Source organism: Scyliorhinus canicula, chromosome 8 (genome assembly GCF_902713615.1).
Source record: "Scyliorhinus canicula chromosome 8, sScyCan1.1, whole genome shotgun sequence".
NCBI lineage: Eukaryota > Metazoa > Chordata > Chondrichthyes > Carcharhiniformes > Scyliorhinidae > Scyliorhinus > Scyliorhinus canicula.
Genome location: NC_052153.1, coordinates 129,569,549 through 129,591,585, shown reverse-complemented (window position 1 = coordinate 129,591,585; position 22,037 = coordinate 129,569,549). Strand labels below are relative to the sequence as shown.

The following is a 22,037-nucleotide window of genomic DNA, read 5'->3' as shown; positions in this document are numbered from 1 at the left end:
GATGGGCAATAAATGCTGGCCTAAACAGCGATGCCCACAAGCCGTACATTTATTATTTTTTTTAAGTTTTATTTATTCTGGGTCTTGGTCAATGCCAGACTACATTTGACTGGCAAGAGATTATTCATTCCCCTTTGAGGGCCCTGTCACATCAGTTCAGCATTTCCCACCAATGCATTTGTTTCTGAAAATATGCTACATATACTCCACATTAACCTTGTTGTAAAGTATTTTACCTCGCACCTCTTATTTGTACACCTTAGTTGCCAGGAACTGTACCTGCCTTAAGCAGGTTAAATTCAGAGAAAGAATACTACATTTTCCAATAGTATTACCAAAGGAGCATAAACTATAAAATGTGCCAGAAAGGTATTTCTTGCAAATAATCATTGCAAAAAGCAACCTTACAAAGGGGAAATGTTTTTGAAAATGTTGCCCTTGAGCTTTTCGTTTTGTTGTTTGTGTTATGGCCACTGTGTCTTTACTCATGAGAACAACAGAGTAATTTGTTTAATTGAATCATCCATTCTGAATGAGTTCACGTTCTCTGTCTCTCTCTCTCTCTCTCTCTCAAGGTACATCTATGTATGCTCATAAAGCTGTATTGGTGGCTCGTTGTGAGGTAATGGCGGCAATGTTTAGTGGCTGCTATGCTGAAACAAAAGCATGTCAGGTTCCTATTCAAGGTGTTTCCAAGGAAACCTTTCTCTCCTTCCTGGAGTATCTGTATACGGATGCCTGCTGCACAGGTAAAGAATCAATTATTCAGGGATGGAAGGAGCGATTAACATTAAAAAAATAGTTTTAAAGATCGTCATGTGAGAGTACCTTTCAGAAATGGGTGTGTATATAAATATCTGTAGTGAGAATACCTTTAAGTGGGGCAGCACGGTGGCCTAGTGGTTAGCACAGCTGCTTCACGGCGCTGAGGTCCCAGGTTCGATCCCGGCTTTGGGTCACTGTCCGTGTGGAGTTTGCACATTCTCCCCAATCTGCGTGGGTATCACCCCCACAACCCAAAGATGTGCAGGGTAGGTGGATTGGCCACGCTAAATTGCCCCTTAATTGGAAAAAAATAAGTGGGTAATCTAAATTTTTTTTTTAAAATACCTTTAAGAAATGGGTGTTTCTAACTGCAGTGATGTCAGAGAGTGGGTGGAGCTGGCCTGTCTGTTAGCTTTTTACTTTTGTTTTAGGCTGTTTGCTGCAGGGTGTGTTTTAGTTTCATTTTTGGTGTTGGAGCTGAAGCCAGACAGAGCAGGTGTACTGTTGATCTCTCGGCCATGAAAAGACTGTCGCTTGATCATTTGATGAATTCAGAATTCTAAATGTTCTCAAGTAGAGAATGTAAACCAAATGTGCTTCTGTTAAAAGGTGTTCTTTTGTCTGGATGTTGTTTGGGAAGTTATTAAGGATTACTTAGTGTTGTATTCTTTGGAGGTTGTATTTGAACTGATGGTTGCCAAGATGTTCACTGTATATTTTTAAAAGGATAACGTGAGTTCATAGAATAAACATTGTTTTGTTTTAAAAAATACTTTTCCATTTCTGCTGTATCACACCTGTAGAGTGGGCCGTGTGCTCCCCATACCACAATCTATTAAAGGTTGTGGGTCAGGTGAACTCCATGATACACTTTGAGGTTCCCTAAACCCTGGTCCATAACAAGATTTTAAAAGATATTTTTTCGGAAGAGCCTGTAGAACAGCAGTTTAGAAATTGGAGAGGGTTCCTGAGTATTAGTAATGTTTTTGTTTACAATGCAACCTCAGTGAGCAGCTAGAATTTCCAATTTGACTGTTCAGGCTTGGCAAATAGTACTCTAGACAGTCACTTGTTTGCAAACCAGATTCTAAATAGTTTCTCAAAAGAAAATATTGGACTTGAAACGTTATCTCTGTTTTCCTCTCCACAGCTGCTGCCAGATCTGCTGAGTTTTTCTGTTTTTGTCTCAGATCTCCAGCATCTGCAGTGTTTTGTTTCTATATCAAAATACAAGCCTAGTTTCACATTGGTCTGGTTTATGCACCCAAACTTGTTTTACTTGAGGCAGTATTATAGCTACTAGATAGGGAAACTGGCAGGAGACCTTCCACGTCCAGACCACCCCATCTCGTATAAATGTCAGCCACTGTACATGGCCTCATTTTCCTCATTTTGTTCCACTTCCTGGCCCTAGAAACATGTGTCCCAAAGGCAAAACAAAAAGCTAAAGAACATTACTGAACTTGTATTGTGAACGCCTAGGTTTTGTACTATCTGTAGTGGATTATTGGAGGTCTTGCGGTGCCCTGGGTAACATCCCTGCCTCTGAGCCAAATGCACTGTTTTGAGTTTCAGTTCCATGCCAGGACTAGATGGTCATGGGAGGTGTATTCACAACATGGCAAAGCAGACAGATTACCAAATTATATGACAGGCAGTTAGAGTGGTAGAGACTCCTGGTTAGCTTTGCTTGATGGGAAGTGATGCCCCTCAAGCTATATCCTGTAGCAACAGGCTATAGGCTTGTTCCAGGAAAAAACAAGCTATGAAAACAGATGTAAAGCCACCAGGGACTGAATTTTTAGGATATAAAGGCTCAGCATCCTCTCTAATTCCAACAGGCCCGCTGCCATTTTATTCTCTATTGAGCATTGATTGGCTGCAGGCGGGACTTCCATCCACTTGGATCAGATTGGCCGGCAGCTCTCCAAACCATCCAGACACAGCATTGCAGTGGTCCATCGAGACACAGCATTGCAGTGGTCCATCGAGACACAGCATTGCAGTGGTCCATCCAGACACAGCATTGCAGTGGTCCATCCAGACACAGCATTGCAGTGGCCCATCGAGACACAGCATTGCAGTGGTCCATCCAGACACAGCATTGCAGTGGCCCATCGAGACACAGCATTGCAGTGGCCCATCGAGACACAGCATTGCAGTGGCCCATCGAGACACAGCATTGCAGTGGCCCATCAAGACACAGCATTGCAGTGGCCCATCCAGGCACAGCATTGCAGTGGCCCATCGAGACACAGCATTGTAGTGGTCCATCGAGACACAGCATTGCAGTGGCCCATCGAGGGACAGCATTGCAGTGGTCCATCGAGGGACAGCATTGCAGTGGTCCATCGAGACACAGCATTGCAGTGGTCCATCGAGACACAGCATTGCAGTGGTCCATCGAGACACAGCATTGCAGTGGTCCATCGAGACACAGCATTGCAGTGGTCCATCGAGACACAGCATTGCAGTGGTCCATCGAGACACAGCATTGCAGTGGTCCATCGAGGGACAGCATTGCAGTGGCCCATCGAGGGACAGCATTGCAGTGGCCCATCGAGGGACAGCATTGCAGTGGCCCATCCAGGCACAGCATTGCAGTGGCCCATCGAGACACAGCATTGCAGTGGCCCATCGAGACACAGCATTGCAGTGGTCCATCGAGACACAGCATTGCAGTGGTCCATCGAGACACAGCATTGCAGTGGTCCATCGAGACACAGCATTGCAGTGGTCCATCGAGGGACAGCATTGCAGTGGTCCATCGAGGGACAGCATTGCAGTGGTCCATCGAGACACAGCATTGCAGTGGTCCATCGAGACACAGCATTGCAGTGGGCCATCGAGACACAGCATTGCAGTGGCCCATTGAGGGACAGCATTGCAGTGGTCCATTGAGACACAGCATTGCAGTGGTCCATTGAGACACAGCATTGCAGTGGCCCATCGAGACACAGCATTGCAGTGGTCCATCGAGACACAGCATTGCAGTAGTCCATCCAGGCACAGCATTGCAGTGGCCCATCGAGACACAGCATTGCAGTGGTCCATCCAGACACAGCATTGCAGTGGCCCATCGAGACACAGCATTGCAGTAGTCCATCCAGGCACAGCATTGCAGTGGCCCATCGAGACACAGCATTGCAGTGGTCCATCCAGACACAGCATTGCAGTGGCCCATCGAGACACAGCATTGCAGTGGTCCATCCAGACACAGCATTGCAGTGGCCCATCGAGACACAGCATTGCAGTGGCCCATCGAGACACAGCATTGCAGTGGCCCATCGAGACACAGCATTGCAGTGGCCCATCCAGACACAGCATTGCAGTGGCCCATCCAGGCACAGCATTGCAGTGGCCCATCGAGACACAGCATTGTAGTGGTCCATCGAGACACAGCATTGCAGTGGCCCATCGAGGGACAGCATTGCAGTGGTCCATCGAGGGACAGCATTGCAGTGGTCCATCGAGACACAGCATTGCAGTGGTCCATCGAGACACAGCATTGCAGTGGTCCATCGAGACACAGCATTGCAGTGGTCCATCGAGACACAGCATTGCAGTGGTCCATCGAGACACAGCATTGCAGTGGTCCATCGAGACACAGCATTGCAGTGGTCCATCGAGACACAGCATTGCAGTGGCCCATCGAGGGACAGCATTGCAGTGGCCCATCGAGGGACAGCATTGCAGTGGCCCATCCAGGCACAGCATTGCAGTGGCCCATCGAGACACAGCATTGCAGTGGCCCATCGAGACACAGCATTGCAGTGGTCCATCGAGACACAGCATTGCAGTGGTCCATCGAGACACAGCATTGCAGTGGTCCATCGAGACACAGCATTGCAGTGGTCCATCGAGGGACAGCATTGCAGTGGTCCATCGAGGGACAGCATTGCAGTGGTCCATCGAGACACAGCATTGCAGTGGTCCATCGAGACACAGCATTGCAGTGGGCCATCGAGACACAGCATTGCAGTGGCCCATTGAGGGACAGCATTGCAGTGGTCCATTGAGACACAGCATTGCAGTGGCCCATCGAGACACAGCATTGCAGTGGTCCATCGAGACACAGCATTGCAGTGGTCCATCGAGGGACAGCATTGCAGTGGCCCATCGAGACACAGCATTGCAGTGGCCCATCGAGACACAGCATTGTAGTGGTCCATCGAGACACAGCATTGCAGTGGCCCATTGAGGGACAGCATTGCAGTGGCCCATCGAGACACAGCATTGCAGTGGCCCATCGAGACACAGCATTGTAGTGGTCCATTGAGACACAGCATTGCAGTGGCCCATCGAGACACAGCATTGCAGTGGTCCATCGAGACACAGCATTGCAGTAGTCCATCCAGGCACAGCATTGCAGTGGCCCATCGAGACACAGCATTGCAGTGGTCCATCCAGACACAGCATTGCAGTGGTCCACCGAGACACAGCATTGCAGTGGTCCATCGAGACACAGCATTGCATTGGTCCATTGAGACACAGCATTGCAGTGGCCCATCGAGACACAGCATTGCAGTGGTCCATCGAGACACAGCATTGCAGTAGTCCATCCAGGCACAGCATTGCAGTGGCCCATCGAGACACAGCATTGCAGTGGTCCATCCAGACACAGCATTGCAGTGGTCCATCGAGACACAGCATTGCAGTGGTCCATCCAGACACAGCATTGCAGTGGTCCACCGAGACACAGCATTGCAGTGGTCCACCGAGACACAGCATTGCAGTGGTCCATTGAGACACAGCATTGCAGTGGCCCATTGAGACACAGCATTGCAGTGGCCCATTGAGACACAGCATTGCAGTGGTCCATCGAGACACAGCATTGCACTGGTCCATCGAGACAGCATTGCAGTGGCTCATCGAGACACAGCATTGCAGTGGTCCATGGAGACACAGCATTGCAGTGGCCCATCGAGACACTGCATTGCAGTGGTCCATCGAGACACAGCATTGCAGTGGTCCATCGCGACACAGCATTGCAGTGGCCCATGGAGACACAGCATTGCAGTGGCCCATGGAGACACAGCATTGCAGTGGCCCATGGAGACACAGCATTGCAGTGGCCCATGGAGACACAGCATTGCAGTGGTCCATGGAGACACAGCATTGCAGTGGCCCATCCAGACACAGCATTGCAGTGGCCCATCGAGACACAGCATTGCAGTGGCCCATCGAGACACAGCATTGCAGTGGCCCATCGAGACACAGCATTGCAGTGGTCCATGGAGACACAGCATTGCAGTGGTCCATCGAGACACAGCATTGCAGTGGCCCATCGAGACACAGCATTGCAGTGGCTCATCGAGACACAGCATTGCAGTGGTCCATCGAGACACAGCATTGCAGTGGTCCATCCAGACACAGCATTGCAGTGGTCCACCGAGACACAGCATTGCAGTGGTCCATCGAGACACAGCATTGCAGTGGCCCATCGAGAGACAGCATTGCAGTGGCCCATCGAGACACAGCATTGCAGTGGCCCATCGAGACACAGCATTGCAGTGGTCCATCGAGACACAGCATTGCAGTGGCCCATCGAGACACAGCATTGCAGTGGCCCATCGAGACACAGCATTGCAGTGGCCCATCGAGACACAGCATTGCAGTGGTCCATCGAGACACAGCATTGCAGTGGCCCATCGAGACACAGCATTGCAGTGGCCCATCGAGACACAGCATTGCAGTGGGCGGGAGAAGCCTGGGACTAAATGCAGTGTGCCAGTGTGAAGTAAGTGGCAGGGGTCCTGAGGAGGAGAGCTGAAGTGATGCCTGGGGGCTTGGGGGCAAATACATTTGGATTATCACGGATAGGCCATTGATGGAGGAGGGAGGTTCGGAGATATCCAGTCTTTGAAGGGAGGGCGACCCAAGTTAGAAGGGGACTCCTGATGGAGGCACCCCCACCCCTCTCCTCTCCTCTCAACCCCACCTTCCCACCCGACATTGAAGATGGTGAATCTTTCTATTTCCAGCACCACCCACCTGACGGTTGGGGCTGGGTGGGAAAAAATGCTTAAGTGGCCTCTGAAGGGCCTTATTTGGGGCAACAATGAGATTCCCATCCTAGGCCCTTCCCACCCCAGCATAAAGTTGCACCTGGGTTGAGGCAGGCAGTATGTCCATACAATTGCATCAAAATCCCTTAGGTAGCTAGTGTGAAGTCTGTTTTCCTCTCCACAGATGCCGCCTCACATGCTGAATATTTCCAGCATTTCCTGTTCATATCTTAGCTTTTCAGCATCTTCAGTATTTTGCTTTAGTTTAACTTTTTTATACTGGCATCTAATGATTCAATAGCAGTCTTAAAGACTGCCTCTAGTTGCTTCATCCTAAAATTAACCATTGCTGGCCAGTACCAGTGGTACTTTAAATTGACTTAAAATTTCCTGCTAAACAAATAAAGGTTAATGGTTAGCATTACCACTATAGAGAGAGAAACCAATGGCAGCATTCCATTATTCAACTTTAGGAAATCTGGTCAATTCACGTTTTGCAATATGGCCACACAGGGAGACTTTCTATCCTGAAGTATAGCCTGCTTGCAATGCCAACAAGTGAATGTGACCCGGGAAACTTTCACAATTTTTTTTGTTCTATGGCAATTAATGATACTTAGATTATTCAGCCAAAGCTATACTTTGAAAGGTTGCCAGGAGACTTAGAATGACAGGTTCGGATTTTTGTCTTTTGAGATGGGCGGCTCCAGTCGGAAAATTTCTAGACTTGGCAGACACTCACTGGTAGAAAGCGCTCCTTCAGACTCAATTTGTATCCCGGAGTAGCGTGTGTGGGATGGAATCAGGTCCACTGCCCCCAGAAGCAGATTAGAGGCAGCCACAGGGACACCCAAGTGCTAATCTAGATTCCAATTTAGATTCTATGGGAATTTGTCCCAATTGTTTGCTTATATTTTAGGCCCTCTAGCCTTTATCCCTTACACCCCCACTCACTCCCCATGCCACCTTAATGCCAACTCATACTGAATTATGCCCCCACCCATACCAATGGTCCTCATACCTCCCATGCTAACACATGGCACTTCCATGTCTGTTCATCCACAAAATACTCTGTACAGAACATATGAATACTAGAGTAACAATAACATGTGTTTAACTGTTTAAAAACATACACATTCATCATTTTTTTTTAAAAACTGCTGTTGTTACAGCCCAATAAAAGCATTGATCAACCAGTATCAATAACAGAAGCTATAAGTACTTAATTTCTCTTAATCTTGTGCAAATGAACATTGAGCCATTGAGTCTTTAGGCACAGAAGGCCATTTGGTTAATCGAGTAATAGCCAGTCTCTAGAGCAATCCAACGAGTCACATGCTCCACTGTTTCCCTGTAATTTTATTTCCTTGAAGTACTTGTACAATTTCATTTTGGAAACATTCTTCGTCTCCACTTCCACAACCCTCTGTAGGCAGGAAGTTCCAGGTCATTACCACTTGCTGTGTAAAAAAGGTTTTTACTCTCATTCCCACCTCCATCTTTTGCCCCAAACCTTCGATCACTGTACCATCAGCTGGGCAGCACCGTGGTGCAGTGGTTAGCACTGATACCTCACAGCGCTGAGGACCCGTGTTCAATCCCGGTCCCAGGTCACTGTCCATATGGAGTTTGCACATTCTCCCCTGTTTACGTGGGTCCCACTCCCACAACCCAAAGATGTGCAGGCTAGGTGGATTGGCCACGCTAAATTGCCCCTTAATTGGGAAAAAAAAGAATTCGGTACTCCAAATTTATAAAACAAAGAAATGTACCATCAGCTAATAGGAGAAGTTTTTCTTTGCATACCCTATCAAAGCCTTTCATAAACTCCACTTGCCTGGATGAGTGCAACCCCAACAACACTCAAGAAGCTTGACACCATCCAGGACAAAGCAGTCCAATTGATTGGCACCCCTTCCACAAACATTCAGTTCCTCCACCACTGATTAACAGTGACAGTAATGTGTATCACCTACGAGATGCACTGCAGGAACTCATCAAGGCTTCTTCGGCAGCACCGTCCAAACCCATGACTGCTATCATGTAGAAGGAAAGGGGCAGCATAAAGATGGGAACACCACCACCTGGAAGTTTCCCTCCAAGTCACTCACCATCCTGACTTGGAAATATATCACAGTTTCTTCACCGTCACTGGGTCAGAATCCTGGCACACCCTCCCTAACGGCACGGTGGGTGTACCTACACAACAGGGACTGCAGCAGTTCAAGAAGACAGCTCATCGCTGTCTTCTCAGGGGAATTTAGGGATGGTCAATAAATGCTGACCTAGCCACCAATCCCACATCCCATAAAATTCTTGTATATGTCTATCAAATCTGCTTTCCTCCAAGAAAAACAACCTCAGATTCTCGAACCTAATCTTGCGCTAAATTATCTCATCTTTGGAAATTAACCTGTTAAATTCCCCCTGCATCTTCTCAAAGACCTCTTGCACGGTAGCATTGTGGATAGCACAATTGATTCACAGCTCCAGGGTCCCAGGTTCGATTCCGGCTTGGGTCACTGTCTGTGGGGAGTTTGCGCATCCTCCCCGTGTGTGCGTGGGTTTCCTCCGGGTGCTCCGGTTTCCTCCCACAGTCCGGGGATGTGCGGGTTAGGTGGATTGGCTATGATAAATTGCCCCTAGTGTCCAAAATTGCCCTTATTGTTGGGTGGGGTTACTGTGTTATGGGGACAGGGTGGAGGTGTTAACCTTGGGTAGGGTGCTCTTTCCAGGAGCCAGTACAGACTTGAAGGGCCGAATGGCCTCCTTCTTCACTGTAAATTCTATGTAAATATGGTCACCTAAAGTGGGCACATTACTCTGGTTGTGGCCCAACAGAGCTTGATATAGGTTCAGTATAATTTCCCTGCTCAATACCTCTATTTCTGAAGCCCAAGAATCCATATGCTTTGCTAATTCTTTCAATGAACCTTGCCACCTTCAAAACTCTATGCCAGGGGTTCCCAACCTTTTCTTTTATGTGGTCCATGGACCGTCATCAAAAGCTTTTACGGAGCACAATGTAACCAAGCTATTTTAAACATTATTATTTACAAGACGTACGGCTGACGCGAGTCAAGCTTATATATCAAAAGGTATTAAAAACACACTTATTTCTAATAGTTTATGATGCACATTTTCAAATACATTGTGGATTATATTACACAAGGAAGTTTGTGAAGCAAATTGAATTGTGAATAATAATGTAATATCGATTATGATGCATACACATTGATGTATTTTTTTCCACGGACCACCTGCAGTGTGGTCTGCGGACTACAGGTTAGGAACCACTACTTTATGCATATGACCCCTGGGGTCCCTCTGCCCCTGCAGACTCTTTAGCATTATGCAATTAGTTTATATACTTGGATTCAGATTTGTTTATTAACACGTGTACCGAGGTACAGTGAAAAGTATTTTTCTGCTAACTCTCCCCCATCTCTTCTGCCAAAAGGCATCACTTCAAATTGCTCTATATTAAATGTTGTGTGTCCATTCTGCTAACCTATCTATGTCTAGTTGCAGTTGATTGAGATCATCCTCAGTGCCTACCACACCTCCAAGTTTGGTATCATAGAAACATTTTGAAATTTTTCTAGGAATTCCAATATCCATGTCAAGCAGTGGTTCTAGCACTGACCTTGAGAAACACTATTGTCTACTATTCTCCAGTCTGAAGGACAATCATTTACCATGACTCACCTTTTTTCTGTCCTTAAGCCAGTTTGTTTTCCAAGCTGACACTGACCCTTCTCTTCCATAAGCCTCAATTTTGTTAACCAGTCTTTTATGTGTCAGGCTCTCTTAAAATTCATATAGACCATCCATTGTTTTTCCTTCATTAACCTTATACTTCATCAAACAATTAAATTCATCAAACACAATCTGTCTTTTACAAATCCTTGCTAGTTCTCCCTAAGTAACAAACTTCTCCAAGTGTCTGATTATTGTTTCCCTGTTTATTTTTTCTCAAACCTTACTCAGCACAGAGGTTAAACTGACCAACTTGTACTTACTAGGAATGTGCTTACACACTTTCTTGAATAAAGATATCTTATTTGCCCCTCTGCAATCCTCTCGTACTTCTCCTTTGTCTCGGGAAGATTGGAAGATTATGGTAAAATCTTCCCCTCTCTCCATCCCCAATCCTTCAGCAATCTCGGATTCACCTGGACCAGGCAATGTATCCAATCTAAGCATAGCCAGCCTTCCCAGTACACCCTGTCCAACAAGTTACAACTCATTCATTACCTCTATCTGTTTCTACCATTTATTTTTCGTCATCCTCTTCCTTAGTAAACAATGATACAAAGTTTACATTAAGTATTCTAGCTTTTCCCTGCACGTCCTATCATATATCATCTTTGTTCATAGCAGGCCGCATGTGAGCCTTGTCTGGGATTGAGGTGGGATCCTGGAGCTGGGATCACTGCTGGATGCGCTGTCTGAGAAAAGCAGGCACCTTGTGCTTGTAAAGGTGCAGGTGTCTGCCACTGATACATAAGAGTGATCTTCTCCCTGGTCTCAAAATGTCTCCCAGAGTCTGTGACGATGATTTGCAGCATGGGAATCATAATTATTGTGATTGCAGGTCTGCATATTTACAATGGTATAAATGGGACCATATCAAAAATACTATCAGAAATAAGCCTAAGTTGCATTCCAGTTCTGATAAAGAGCCAAACAGACTGGAAATGTTCTTTCTGTTTTTCCTCCCTGCTGATGCTGCCAGACCTGCTGAGTTTTTCCAGCACTCTCTGTTCTTGTTTCTGATTCCAGCATTTGCAGTATTTGGCTTATTTCTATAAGTTGCATTAATTTGTTTTAAATTAACATATCTTTGAGGTGTCATTTATTTTTTACCTTCAGCAAAGATTTATTTTCTGAGCAACATGTCATGAAATTATAAACCTGAACAAACAGGTTTGAGATCTGGTTACAATTAATACACAAAAGAACTCTCCTCCTATTTTGTTTGAGTTCCCTAGTGACTTCTAAACTTCAAAATTCAGAGAGATCAGTAATAAAATCACTGTTTGCATCTGTGACTCATTTGTACTTAGCAACTGAACTCTGACATGATCAAGATAAGAACTTATTCCTGACAAAAGTGTCAAGAGAATGATGGATGTCTTGGAAAGTCGTCAAACATTGATACCATGATTATTGGCATTTCTAGCAATATGTCATTTATTTGTCTAACTTTCTTTCTTCCAGCCAGCATTCTCCAAGCCATGGCTCTGTTAATATGTGCAGAAATGTATCAAATACATAGACTTCAGCAGATATGTGAATCATACATTGTCACGCAGTTACAGAGAATGCCTAGTCGAGAACTTGTATCAACCAACCTCAGCATGGTCAACTTGTATAACAAGGCCAAGGTAAGCATAAGTTTACGTAACTGAAATGTGTCTGTCACTTAAAGTGCATTGTATTCTTTTGGAAATGAAGTATTGAAGTAATTATTTAAAAATAGGGGGCAGGATTGTCTGACCCTGAGGCTAGGTGTTGACGCCGTCGTAAACGCCATTGCGTTTCTCGACGGCGTTAACATGGCCTCAGGAGCAACGATTCTGACCCCTACAGGGGGCCAGCATGGCACTGGAGTGACCCACGCCACTCCAGCTGCCGATCCCAGCATCAGATGGCCGCCACGGGTCTGCGCATGCGCAATGGGGCCAACGGCAACACGCGCATGCGCAGTGGGACTGGCACGATTTCAGCACATGCACGGTGGCTCCCTTCTCCGCGCCGGCCCCGACGCAACATGGCATAAGGCTACAGGGGCTGGCGTGGAACAAAAGAGGCCCCCAGCCCGTGAGGCCCCGATCGCGGGCCAGACCACTGCAGTCGGACCCCCCCCCCCCCCCCCCCCCCCCCCGGCCATCCCCGCATTCGTGCACATTGAGGTCCTGCTGGGCAAGACCAGGTGTGAACGACGCCGGCCGGACTCGGGTGTTTTTGTACGGCCGAATCGCCGGGGCGGCCCCATCGAACGGCCCCCAACCGGTGCTGCGCCAAATGCGCCGGCACCAATGGCGCCGATTCTCCGCTCTCCGGAGAGTCGGCGGACTGGCGTTGGGGTGGCGTCACACAATTTGCGCCCATCCCGGAGATTCTCTGGCCCGGCCCGGGCTGAAAGAATCCCACCCAGGGTTTCATAGGAACCTAACCACATGATTCTGCTAGCTCGATTCAGGCAGTGCATGCACTTTGCAGCTTCAGTTGATTTAATAAGCAAAGTGGTTAGAAAAACATGTTCTGTACGGACTCACACATGTGTACCAACTACTTGTAATAGGCTGGTGATAGTATACAAGAGCAACATCTATAATAGGGTGTTTCTGGTATTTCAAAGTCATTCGTGCTGAAGTCTTTTATCCATTAATTTAGTTTAAACAGCATACATTTCACAGAAAATTGGTAATTTTGTGCTGACAGAACTTGCCAGATCATTGGAAATCACATGGATACAAATTGGATTGGGATGCAAAATGGGGAATATTGCATCGGTGTCTGCTACACACTATTCCTAAAATGCATGGGTGGGATTCTCTGTCCCGCAGCACCCACTTTCTGGTGCTGCGCCCCCCGCAGGCAGCAGGATTCTCCATCCCAGCAACCGGCCAATGGGATTTCCCATTGTGGACACCCCCACACCGTCGGGAAGACTGCGGGCATGAGCGCACTGCCAGCGAAATGGAGGGTCACGCCGATGGACAATCCAGCCCATTTCTGGTTTCTAATTGAGAACCTTCCTTAAGTCTAATTAGCCCTCTTCCAGTTAAATAAATGTTATCCCATCAAGTCACTCACCCTCCTGATTTGGAAATACATCACTGTTCCTTCACAGTTGTGGGGTCAAAATCCTGGAACTCCCTCCCTAACTGCACTGTGGATGCACCTACACCTGTTGGACTGCAACATTTCAAGAAGGCAGCTCACCACCTTCTCAAGGCAAATAAATGCTGACCTAGCCAGCGAAGTCTACATTCCACAAATAAGTAAAGAAAAATCCTAGATTGGTCCTTCTCCATCACTAACCTAAACATTACGAGGCTATTATTTCTGAGATGCAACCATTATTACATTCTCCATTTAAACCACATCAGTCTGCTCTCCATCATGAGCAAATTGGGTCATCAATTGTGCTCTTAAGCACCACGTACTCTGCAATAACCTACTCATGAATGCTCAGTTTGGGTTACACCAGGATTGCTCAGCACCTGACCTCATTACAGCCTTAGTTCAAACATGGACAAAAGAACTGAATGCCAGAGGTGAGGTGAGAGTGACTGCTCTTGATATAAAGGCAGCATTTGACCGAGTATGGCATCAAGAAACCCAAGGAAACTGGAATCAATCAGAATCAGGAGAGAAACTCTCCTCTGGTTGGAGTCATACTTGGGACAAAGAAAGATGGTTGTGGTGGTTAAAGAACAATCAACTCGGCTCTCGGACATCACAGTATGTGTTCCTCAGGGTAGTGCCCTCGGCCCAACCATCTTCAGCTGCTTCATCAGGTTGGAGTCATACTTGGGACAAAGAAAGATGGTTGTGGTGGTTAAAGAACAATCAACTCGGCTCTCGGACATCACAGTATGTGTTCCTCAGGGTAGTGCCCTCGGCCCAACCATCTTCAGCTGCTTCATCAATTACCTCCCTTCCATCATAAGGTCAGAAGTGAGAACGTTCGCTGATGACTGCACAATGTTCAGCACCATTGTGGCTCCTCAGATAATGGAGAAGCCCATGTCAAAATGCAGCAAGACCTGGACAATATCCAGCCTTGGGCTGACAAGTGGCAAGTTACATTCACACCACACAAGTGTCAGGCAATGACCATCTCCAACAAGAGAGGATCTAACATCGCCCCTTGACATTCAATGCCGTTACCACCGCTGAATTGCCCATTATTACAATCCTATGGGTTACAATTGATCAGAAATTGAATTGGATTAGCCACATTAAATATTAATACTGTGGCTGCCAGAGCAGGTCAAAAGCTAGGAACCATTCAGCGAGTAACTCACCCCCTGACAGCCCCCCCCCCCCCCCCCCCCCCCCCCATCTACAAGGCACAAGTCAGGAGTGTAATGGAATTCTCTCCACTTGCCTGGATGAGTGCAGCTCCAACAACACTCCAGAAGCTCGACACCATCCAGGACAAAACAGCCCGCTTAATTGCTACCCTTTCCACAAATATCCACTCGCTCCACCACCTACAAACAGTGGCAGGGGTGTGTGCCATCTACAAAATACACTGCAGTAATTCGCCAAGGTTCCTTCGCAGCACCTTCCAAACCTACAACCACTATCATTTAGGAGGACAGAGCAGCAGATACCTGGGGCTGGATTATCCCAAAACGGGACTAAGTGGTGGCGCTGTCGTGAAGATGTTGTTTCATCATGACGTCATTGGGCCCCCAGGTGGAGCCATTCAACGGCCCACAAGGGGCTACCACGGACAGGTCGTGCAACGCGTGACGGACTGGCCGCCGTTTCGCCGGTTCCATCCTTGACGCCACGCTGCAGCTCCCCACACACACAGCCCTCGCAGGCAAGATGGCGGTGCGCAGAGCAGAGCCACGATTTAGGGACAGGGAGCTAGAGACCCTCCTGGGTGCCGTGGAGGAGAGGAGGCTGTTATACCCCGGGCTGGGCCACAGGACACAGGCAGGCGCCATTGTTCGCCGTGCATGGGCGGAGGTGGTCAACTCCAGCAGCGCCATTGGGGCGATGGCCCCAAAACTGACCAATGCCAAACAAAGCCGCACTGTTCCCCTGGCACCAATCCCCCATACACGTGACCCATTCTCACCCCCGCCTTGACCCACATGGCTGCACCCACCCATGCCAGCTGCAATGGCCGAGTACCCTGTGCACCAGTGCCATCAGAGACCCAACCCCTGGACTGTATACGCCAGGCCGTCTAACACTGTTGCTGTTTGTGTTTCTCCCCCCCCCCCCCCCCCCTCCCACCCACCCAGGAGAAGTCCGTTCATAACTGCCAGGAGTGGGAGAAGACCAGGGGGGGAACCGGGAGACCTGTGTCCCCTCACTGTGCCTGAGCAGAGGGCACTCAAAATTGTCGGCGGGCCGGAGGAGAGGGAGGTCGCCGATGCGGAGGTTGGAGGCACGCCACCAAGTGAGACCCCCCTGCCTGGTTGCGGTGCCTCACGACACGTGTGCCCACCCCTCACTCCATCACCCCTCCACTCCTCACCCGCACCACTACACTCCTCACCCTACACACCAACGGCACTCACCCCTCCACCCCACACACCAACAGCCATCACCGCCTCACACCTCACCCCTGTCCACCTGTCTAACCATACACGCTGTCTTGTGTCTTACAGGACCAGCCGGTGAAGGGCCTGGCCCATCCGGAGCCCCTGCCCCTAGCCAGTGCCAGGGCCATGCCCCCCAGGGACCAAAGCATGGATGGCGAGACCAGCCAGAACACCAGCCCTCTGGCCAATACTACCCAGGACACCATGACCATGGGGACGAAGACACGGGGACAGACACACAGCGCACTACGACCCAGGGGATGGAAACTCGGGGACACACACCCAGCACACCGCGACTCAGGAGACTCCGGACTTCGGGTCCAATGAGGACATAGACGGTCCGGCACTGCTGTCTCCTACACCATTCACCATCGCAGAGACTATCACCTCGGTTGGGCAATTTAGTGGAGAGGCGCCTGGGATACTCGCTGGTGTGCACCACACGGTCGTACCGGTACAGCAGGTGGAGGTAGGAGCAGCTGAGGGACCGGATTGTCGGAGGGCAGCCCGGCCCCAGCAACCAGCTGCCGCCCAGACGGGTCCCGGACTCCAGGAAGATCTATTCCCACCCATAGTTCGGGTGCAGGCAGAGACCCAGGGATGAGAGAAGGGGATGACGGTCGGCTTCCAGCACCTGGACACCAGAGCCAGCTGCAAATTGCTGTGGCACTCCTCAGTGTAGCCCAGTCTCAGCGGGCCATGGCTGAGAGCATCGGCGCCATTGCCCAGGTGCCTGCGGGTGGCGCACGGTCCAAGAGGGAGGTGCACAATCCCAGTCAGGGATGGCCCACTCCCTGTGCTCCATAGCTGCAAACATACAAACCCTGGTCGTTACCAGAGTGGGCATCCAGGACTGGCAGTGCCAGGTGTCGGGAGGGGCCTTGGGGTTTGGCTCTGCTTGCACCCCCGTCTCGTGGAGAAGCCCGGGTTCATCGGGCACCCTGAGGGAGGAGGAGGTGCTGGGGCCCGTGCCGGTGACTCCTGCAGGGGAGGTCCCAGAACACCACAGCACCTCGGACTCCCCCCTCCTGTCCCCAGTGCATCTGGTGGGTTACGGGCAGAACAGGTCGGCACCACGCCGCCCGGGACGCCCGAGGAGCAGCCAGCCCCAGCCACTTCTGGCCGCCACAGGAAGCATGCGCCAATGGGGACCCTAGTCGCAGGGCAGGGATCACAGCAGTTCACCTCCACTCCTGCTGTACCGTCTGGGGAGCCACCTCGGTGTAGTGTTAGGGCGCGTAAGGCCAGAAAACTAGACACCAGCTAATTCGGCATGGGTGCAGGGCGCAGTTTAGTTATAGGGGCTAGGGCACAGACTGTATATACCTGTTCACATTAAAGACATAATCTCACCGTTGAACGCCGTGTCTGTGATCTGTTTGCTGGGTGTGGGTGTGGGGCGTTCAGTGATGGCCACTGTGAGTGAAGGGTGGTAGACGAGTGAGGCCTTGAGGCCTAGCAGGTGGGCCGAGCAGCCCCCCCAACCGTCCCCACCTATTTGACTGTGGCCGCCTTAATGGCGCTCCTTGCATGGGCACCGCCCTATCACGTCGGGGGGGGGGGGCTCCCTGACTCATCAGCCTGCCTCCCCCCGCAGAAAGTACGGCCAGTGTCCGTTCCAGGAGCCCGCAGTCCCACCGCGCCAACTCCTACCTCCTCCCTCAGCCAGCATGCCGGCTCCACAAATTTTTATAGGTGATTAGAACCACACCGTTGGGAACTCTGCCCATCTGTGCCGCAGAATCGCTAGGGCCCGGAGAATTGGTCGTTGGGGCACTTGAGGGGGTTCTCCGGGCCGCGTGGTGGGCACAGCGATTCCATCACGTTGGGGGGGTCCGGAGAATCTGAAATCAGCGCGAAAACGTCAAAGCCGATGTCAGGGTCGGAGTCGATTCTCCGGCTGATTGCGTTTCGTGATTTCAGTATGATGTCTCGGAGAATTCAGCCCCTGGAAACACCACCCACCTGGAGGATCCCCTCCAATTCAGTGAGCTTAACTTCGGTAGTAGGGAAGATGCTGGAATCTATCATCAAGGAAGAAATAGCGAGGCATCTGGATAGAAATTGTCCCATTGGGCAGACGCAGCATGGGTTCATAAAGGGCAGGTCGTGACTAACTAATTTAGTGGAATTTTTTGAAGACATTACCAGTGCAGTAGATAACGGGGAGCCGATGGATGTGGTATATCTGGATTTCCAGAAAGCCTTTGACAAGGTGCCACACAAAAGGTTGCTGCATAAGGTAAAGATGCATGGCATTAAGGGTCAAGTAGTAGCATGGATAGAGGATTGGTTAATTAATAGAAAGCAAAGAGTGGGGATTAATGGGTGTTTCTCTGGTTGACAATCAGTAGCTAGTGGTGTCCCTCAGGGATCCGTGTTGGGCCCACAATTGTTCACAATTTACATAGATGATTTGTAGTTGGAGACCAAGGGCAATGTGTCCAAGTTTGCAGATGACACTAAGATGAGTGGTAAAGTGAAACGTGCAGAGGATACTGGAAGTCTGCAGAGGGATGTGGATAGGTTAAGTGAATGGGCTAGGGTCTGGCAGATGGAATACAATGTTGACAAATGTGAGGTTATCCATTTTGGTAGGAATAACAGCAAACGGGATTATTATTTAAATGATAAACTATTAAAGCATGCGGCTGTGCAGAGAGACCTGGGTATGCTAGTGCATGAGTCACAGAAGGTTGGTTTACAGGTGCAACAGGTGATTAAGAAGGCAAATGGAATTTTGTCCTTCATTGCTAGAGGGATGGAGTTTAAGACTAGGGAGGTTATGTTGCAATTGTATAAGGTGTTAGTGAGGCCACACCTGGAGTATTAGAACATAGAACATAGAACAGTACAGCACAGAACAGGCCCTTCGGCCCTCGATGTTGTGCCGAGCAATGAAAACCCTACTCAAACCCACGTATCCACCCTATACCCGTAACCCAACAACCCCCCCCTTAACCTTACTTTTTTTTAGGACACTACGGGCAATTTAGCATGGCCAATCCACCTAACCCGCATATCTTTGGACTGTGGGAGGAAACCGGAGCACCCGGAGGAAACCCACGCACACACGGGGAGGACGTGCAGACTCCGCACAGACAGTGACCCAGCCGGGAATCGAACCTGGGACCCTGGAGCTGTGAAGCATTTATGCTAACCACCATGCAACCGTGCTGCCCCTATTGTGTTCAGTTTTGGTCTCCTTACTTCAGAAAGGACGTACTGGCACTGGAGGGTGTGCAGAGGCGATTCACTAGGTTAATCCCAGAGCTGAAGGGGTTGGATTATGAGGAGAGGTTGAGTAGACTGGGACTGTACTCGTTGGAATTTAGAAGGATGAGGGGGGATCTTATAGAAACATTTAAAATTATGAAGGGAATAGATAGGATAGATGCGGGCAGGTTGTTTCCACTGGCGGGTGAAAGCAGAACTAGGGGACATAGCCTCAAAATAAGGGGAAGTAGATTTAGGACTGAGTTTAGGAGGAACTTCTTCACCCAAAGGGTTGTGAATCTATGGAATTCCTTGCCCAGTGAAGCAGTTGAGGCTCCTTCATTACATGTTTTTAAGGTAAAGGTAGATAGTTTTTTGAAGAATAAAGGGATTAAGGATTATGGTGTTCGGGCCGGAAAGTGGAGCTGAGTCCACAAAAGATCAGCCATGATCTCATTGAATGGCGGAGCAGGCTCGAGGGGCCAGATGGCCTACTCCTGCTCCTAGTTCTTATGTTCTTATGTAAGTCACTCACCATCTCAACTTGGAAATATATCACCGTTCCTTCACTGTCACTGGGTCAAAATACTGAAATTCCCTCCCTAACAGCACTGTGACTTTTCCTACACCTTTGGGCCTGCAGCGAATCAAGAATGCAGCTCACCACCACCTTCTGAAGGCCAACTAGGGATGTGCAATAAACGCTGGCTTAATCAGCGGCGCCCACATCCCATAAATGAATTTAAAAAAAGAATCAAGAACAGGAAATGGTCCCGTCTCCCAAAGATTCTCAAGCATTTCCAGCATTTTCTGTTTTATTTCACAATTCCAGTTATCGGAAACATTTTGATTTTAAGTGATTTATGAACATTATTTATGGTAAGTGTCAGCTTTGGAATATACTGTAATTTTTAAAGCTTAGTCCACAAAATATAGACAAGAACTGCCAAAGCTTTATCTATATTGCAATAACAAAAATATTTGAAATATTTGGCTGAAGACCATAATAATGGCAGATTCTGATAAAGACTAAAATAGTCATTTGAAAGATTGTATTCGTGGCACTGAGCTTTGAGAACTTTGACACGTAAGCCCGCAGTGAGTGGAAAATAGGAGAGGAACAGGCCAGAATTCTCTATATGTGGCCCCAGCACGTGGTAGGAACACAAACTCTTCAGACTGTCATCCCTTACAAATTGGCGGAGAGCCTGACAGCAAAGCAGACAAACAAATCAGCTGGCACGCGTGGTACAAGTCAAGGAATCTATAACTGCAGATCCCAGAGATCCCTGGTGGGATGGGTCAGGTCACCACCATACTTGGGATGGGGGAGGTCCACCCAGGCAATCTGGGGTGGGGGTCAGGGCTGATTTCCAGTGGTGTGGGGTCGGGTTGATCTGCACTCTAGGGGGTGACCAGGAGCCGGACCTCACTATCAGGCCGCCCGCTCAAGATGGCGGCACCATAGCGGGAAGCCCTCATATACCATGTCATGCAAAAACACTGAATTGCATCTGGTGCAATTTAGCTCCAGCGGCGGAATGGGGGGGGGCGGAATTCTCCGCTTGCCGACGCCGAAATCGCAAAACGTGATTGGGTGGAGAATAGCCTACGACGCATTTAGACCACACAGCCAAACTTCCCTGTATCCCATGTTCCCTAACTTTCTGAATGAGCGTACCATGGGGAACCTTATCAAATGCCTTGCTGAAATCCATATACACCACATCCACTGCCCGACCTTCAACAATGTGTCTCGTCACATCCTCAAAGAACTCAGTGAGGCTTGTGAGGCATGACCTGCCCCTCACAAAGCCATGCTGACTATCTTTAATCAACCTATGTTTTTCTAAATAATCATAAATCCTATCTCTCAGAATCCTTTCCAATATTTTGCTCACAACAGAGGTAAGACTGATGGGTCTGTAATTCCCAGGGATTTCCCTGTTCCCTTTCTTGAACAGGGGAACAATATTCACCTTCCTCCAATCATCCGGTACTACTCCAGTGGAGACTGAGGATGCAATCTCCTCGCTCGCTTCTGTAGTAACCGTGAGTATAGCCCGTCAGGCCCAGGGGATTTATCTATCCTGATGCTTTTCAAAATTTCCTGCACATTCTCCTTCTTAATATCAACCTGTTTGAGTCAATTAGCCTGGTTCACACTGTTCTCATGAGCAACAAGGTCCCTCTCTCTAGTGAGTGGCCGCAGCGCTGTGAGATGCACTGTGGCCGCGTGAGCATGAGTCGCTCGGAGAAGAAGAGGAAGCTGCAGCAGCAAAGTGGGCAACAGTTGGGTGGCCCAGCAGTGGAACAGGCTGCAGAGGGGCAGGTGGCAACCACACAGGCTGGAGGGCTGGCTGTCCAACAGGCCGAGGAGGAATTGCCAAGAAGCTTTGTGTGTCCCGCCATCGCCTCTCATTCGAGAACCTACCGGACCGGGCAGGCCGTTGGAGACTCCGGCTGAGCAGAGAGACACTGCGACACATCTGATGGCACCGCAGGGGTATTGGGAACGGCGGGGGGGGGGGGGAGGACGGGGGGGGGGGGGAGGACGGGGGGGGGGGGACATCCCGCCATCGTCGGGATTATCGGCAGGATGCATGTCGCCCTACGGTCACTGGCGGATTACAGGCCGCTGGTCAACAAACCAAAAGGGTACCAGTCAATGATCTTCCAGTTAGTCTGTGACCATCAGCTGCGCATCGTGCACCTCTACGCCCAATACACAGGCTGTGAGCACGAT

General features: G+C 49.2%; 1 protein-coding gene across 3 annotated transcripts in view; it reads left to right on the top strand.

Moving 5' to 3' along the window:
• Positions 1-22,037, top strand: part of rhobtb3 (Rho related BTB domain containing 3) — a 202,017-nt gene that overhangs the window by 171,620 nt on the left and 8,360 nt on the right. For all 3 annotated transcript variants that reach the window (XM_038805239.1, XM_038805238.1, XM_038805240.1), the window contains 2 exons: positions 576-749; positions 11,997-12,163. In XM_038805239.1, the coding sequence (XP_038661167.1) occupies positions 576-749; positions 11,997-12,163 (341 nt within the window). The remainder of the gene's footprint in view (positions 1-575; positions 750-11,996; positions 12,164-22,037) is intronic.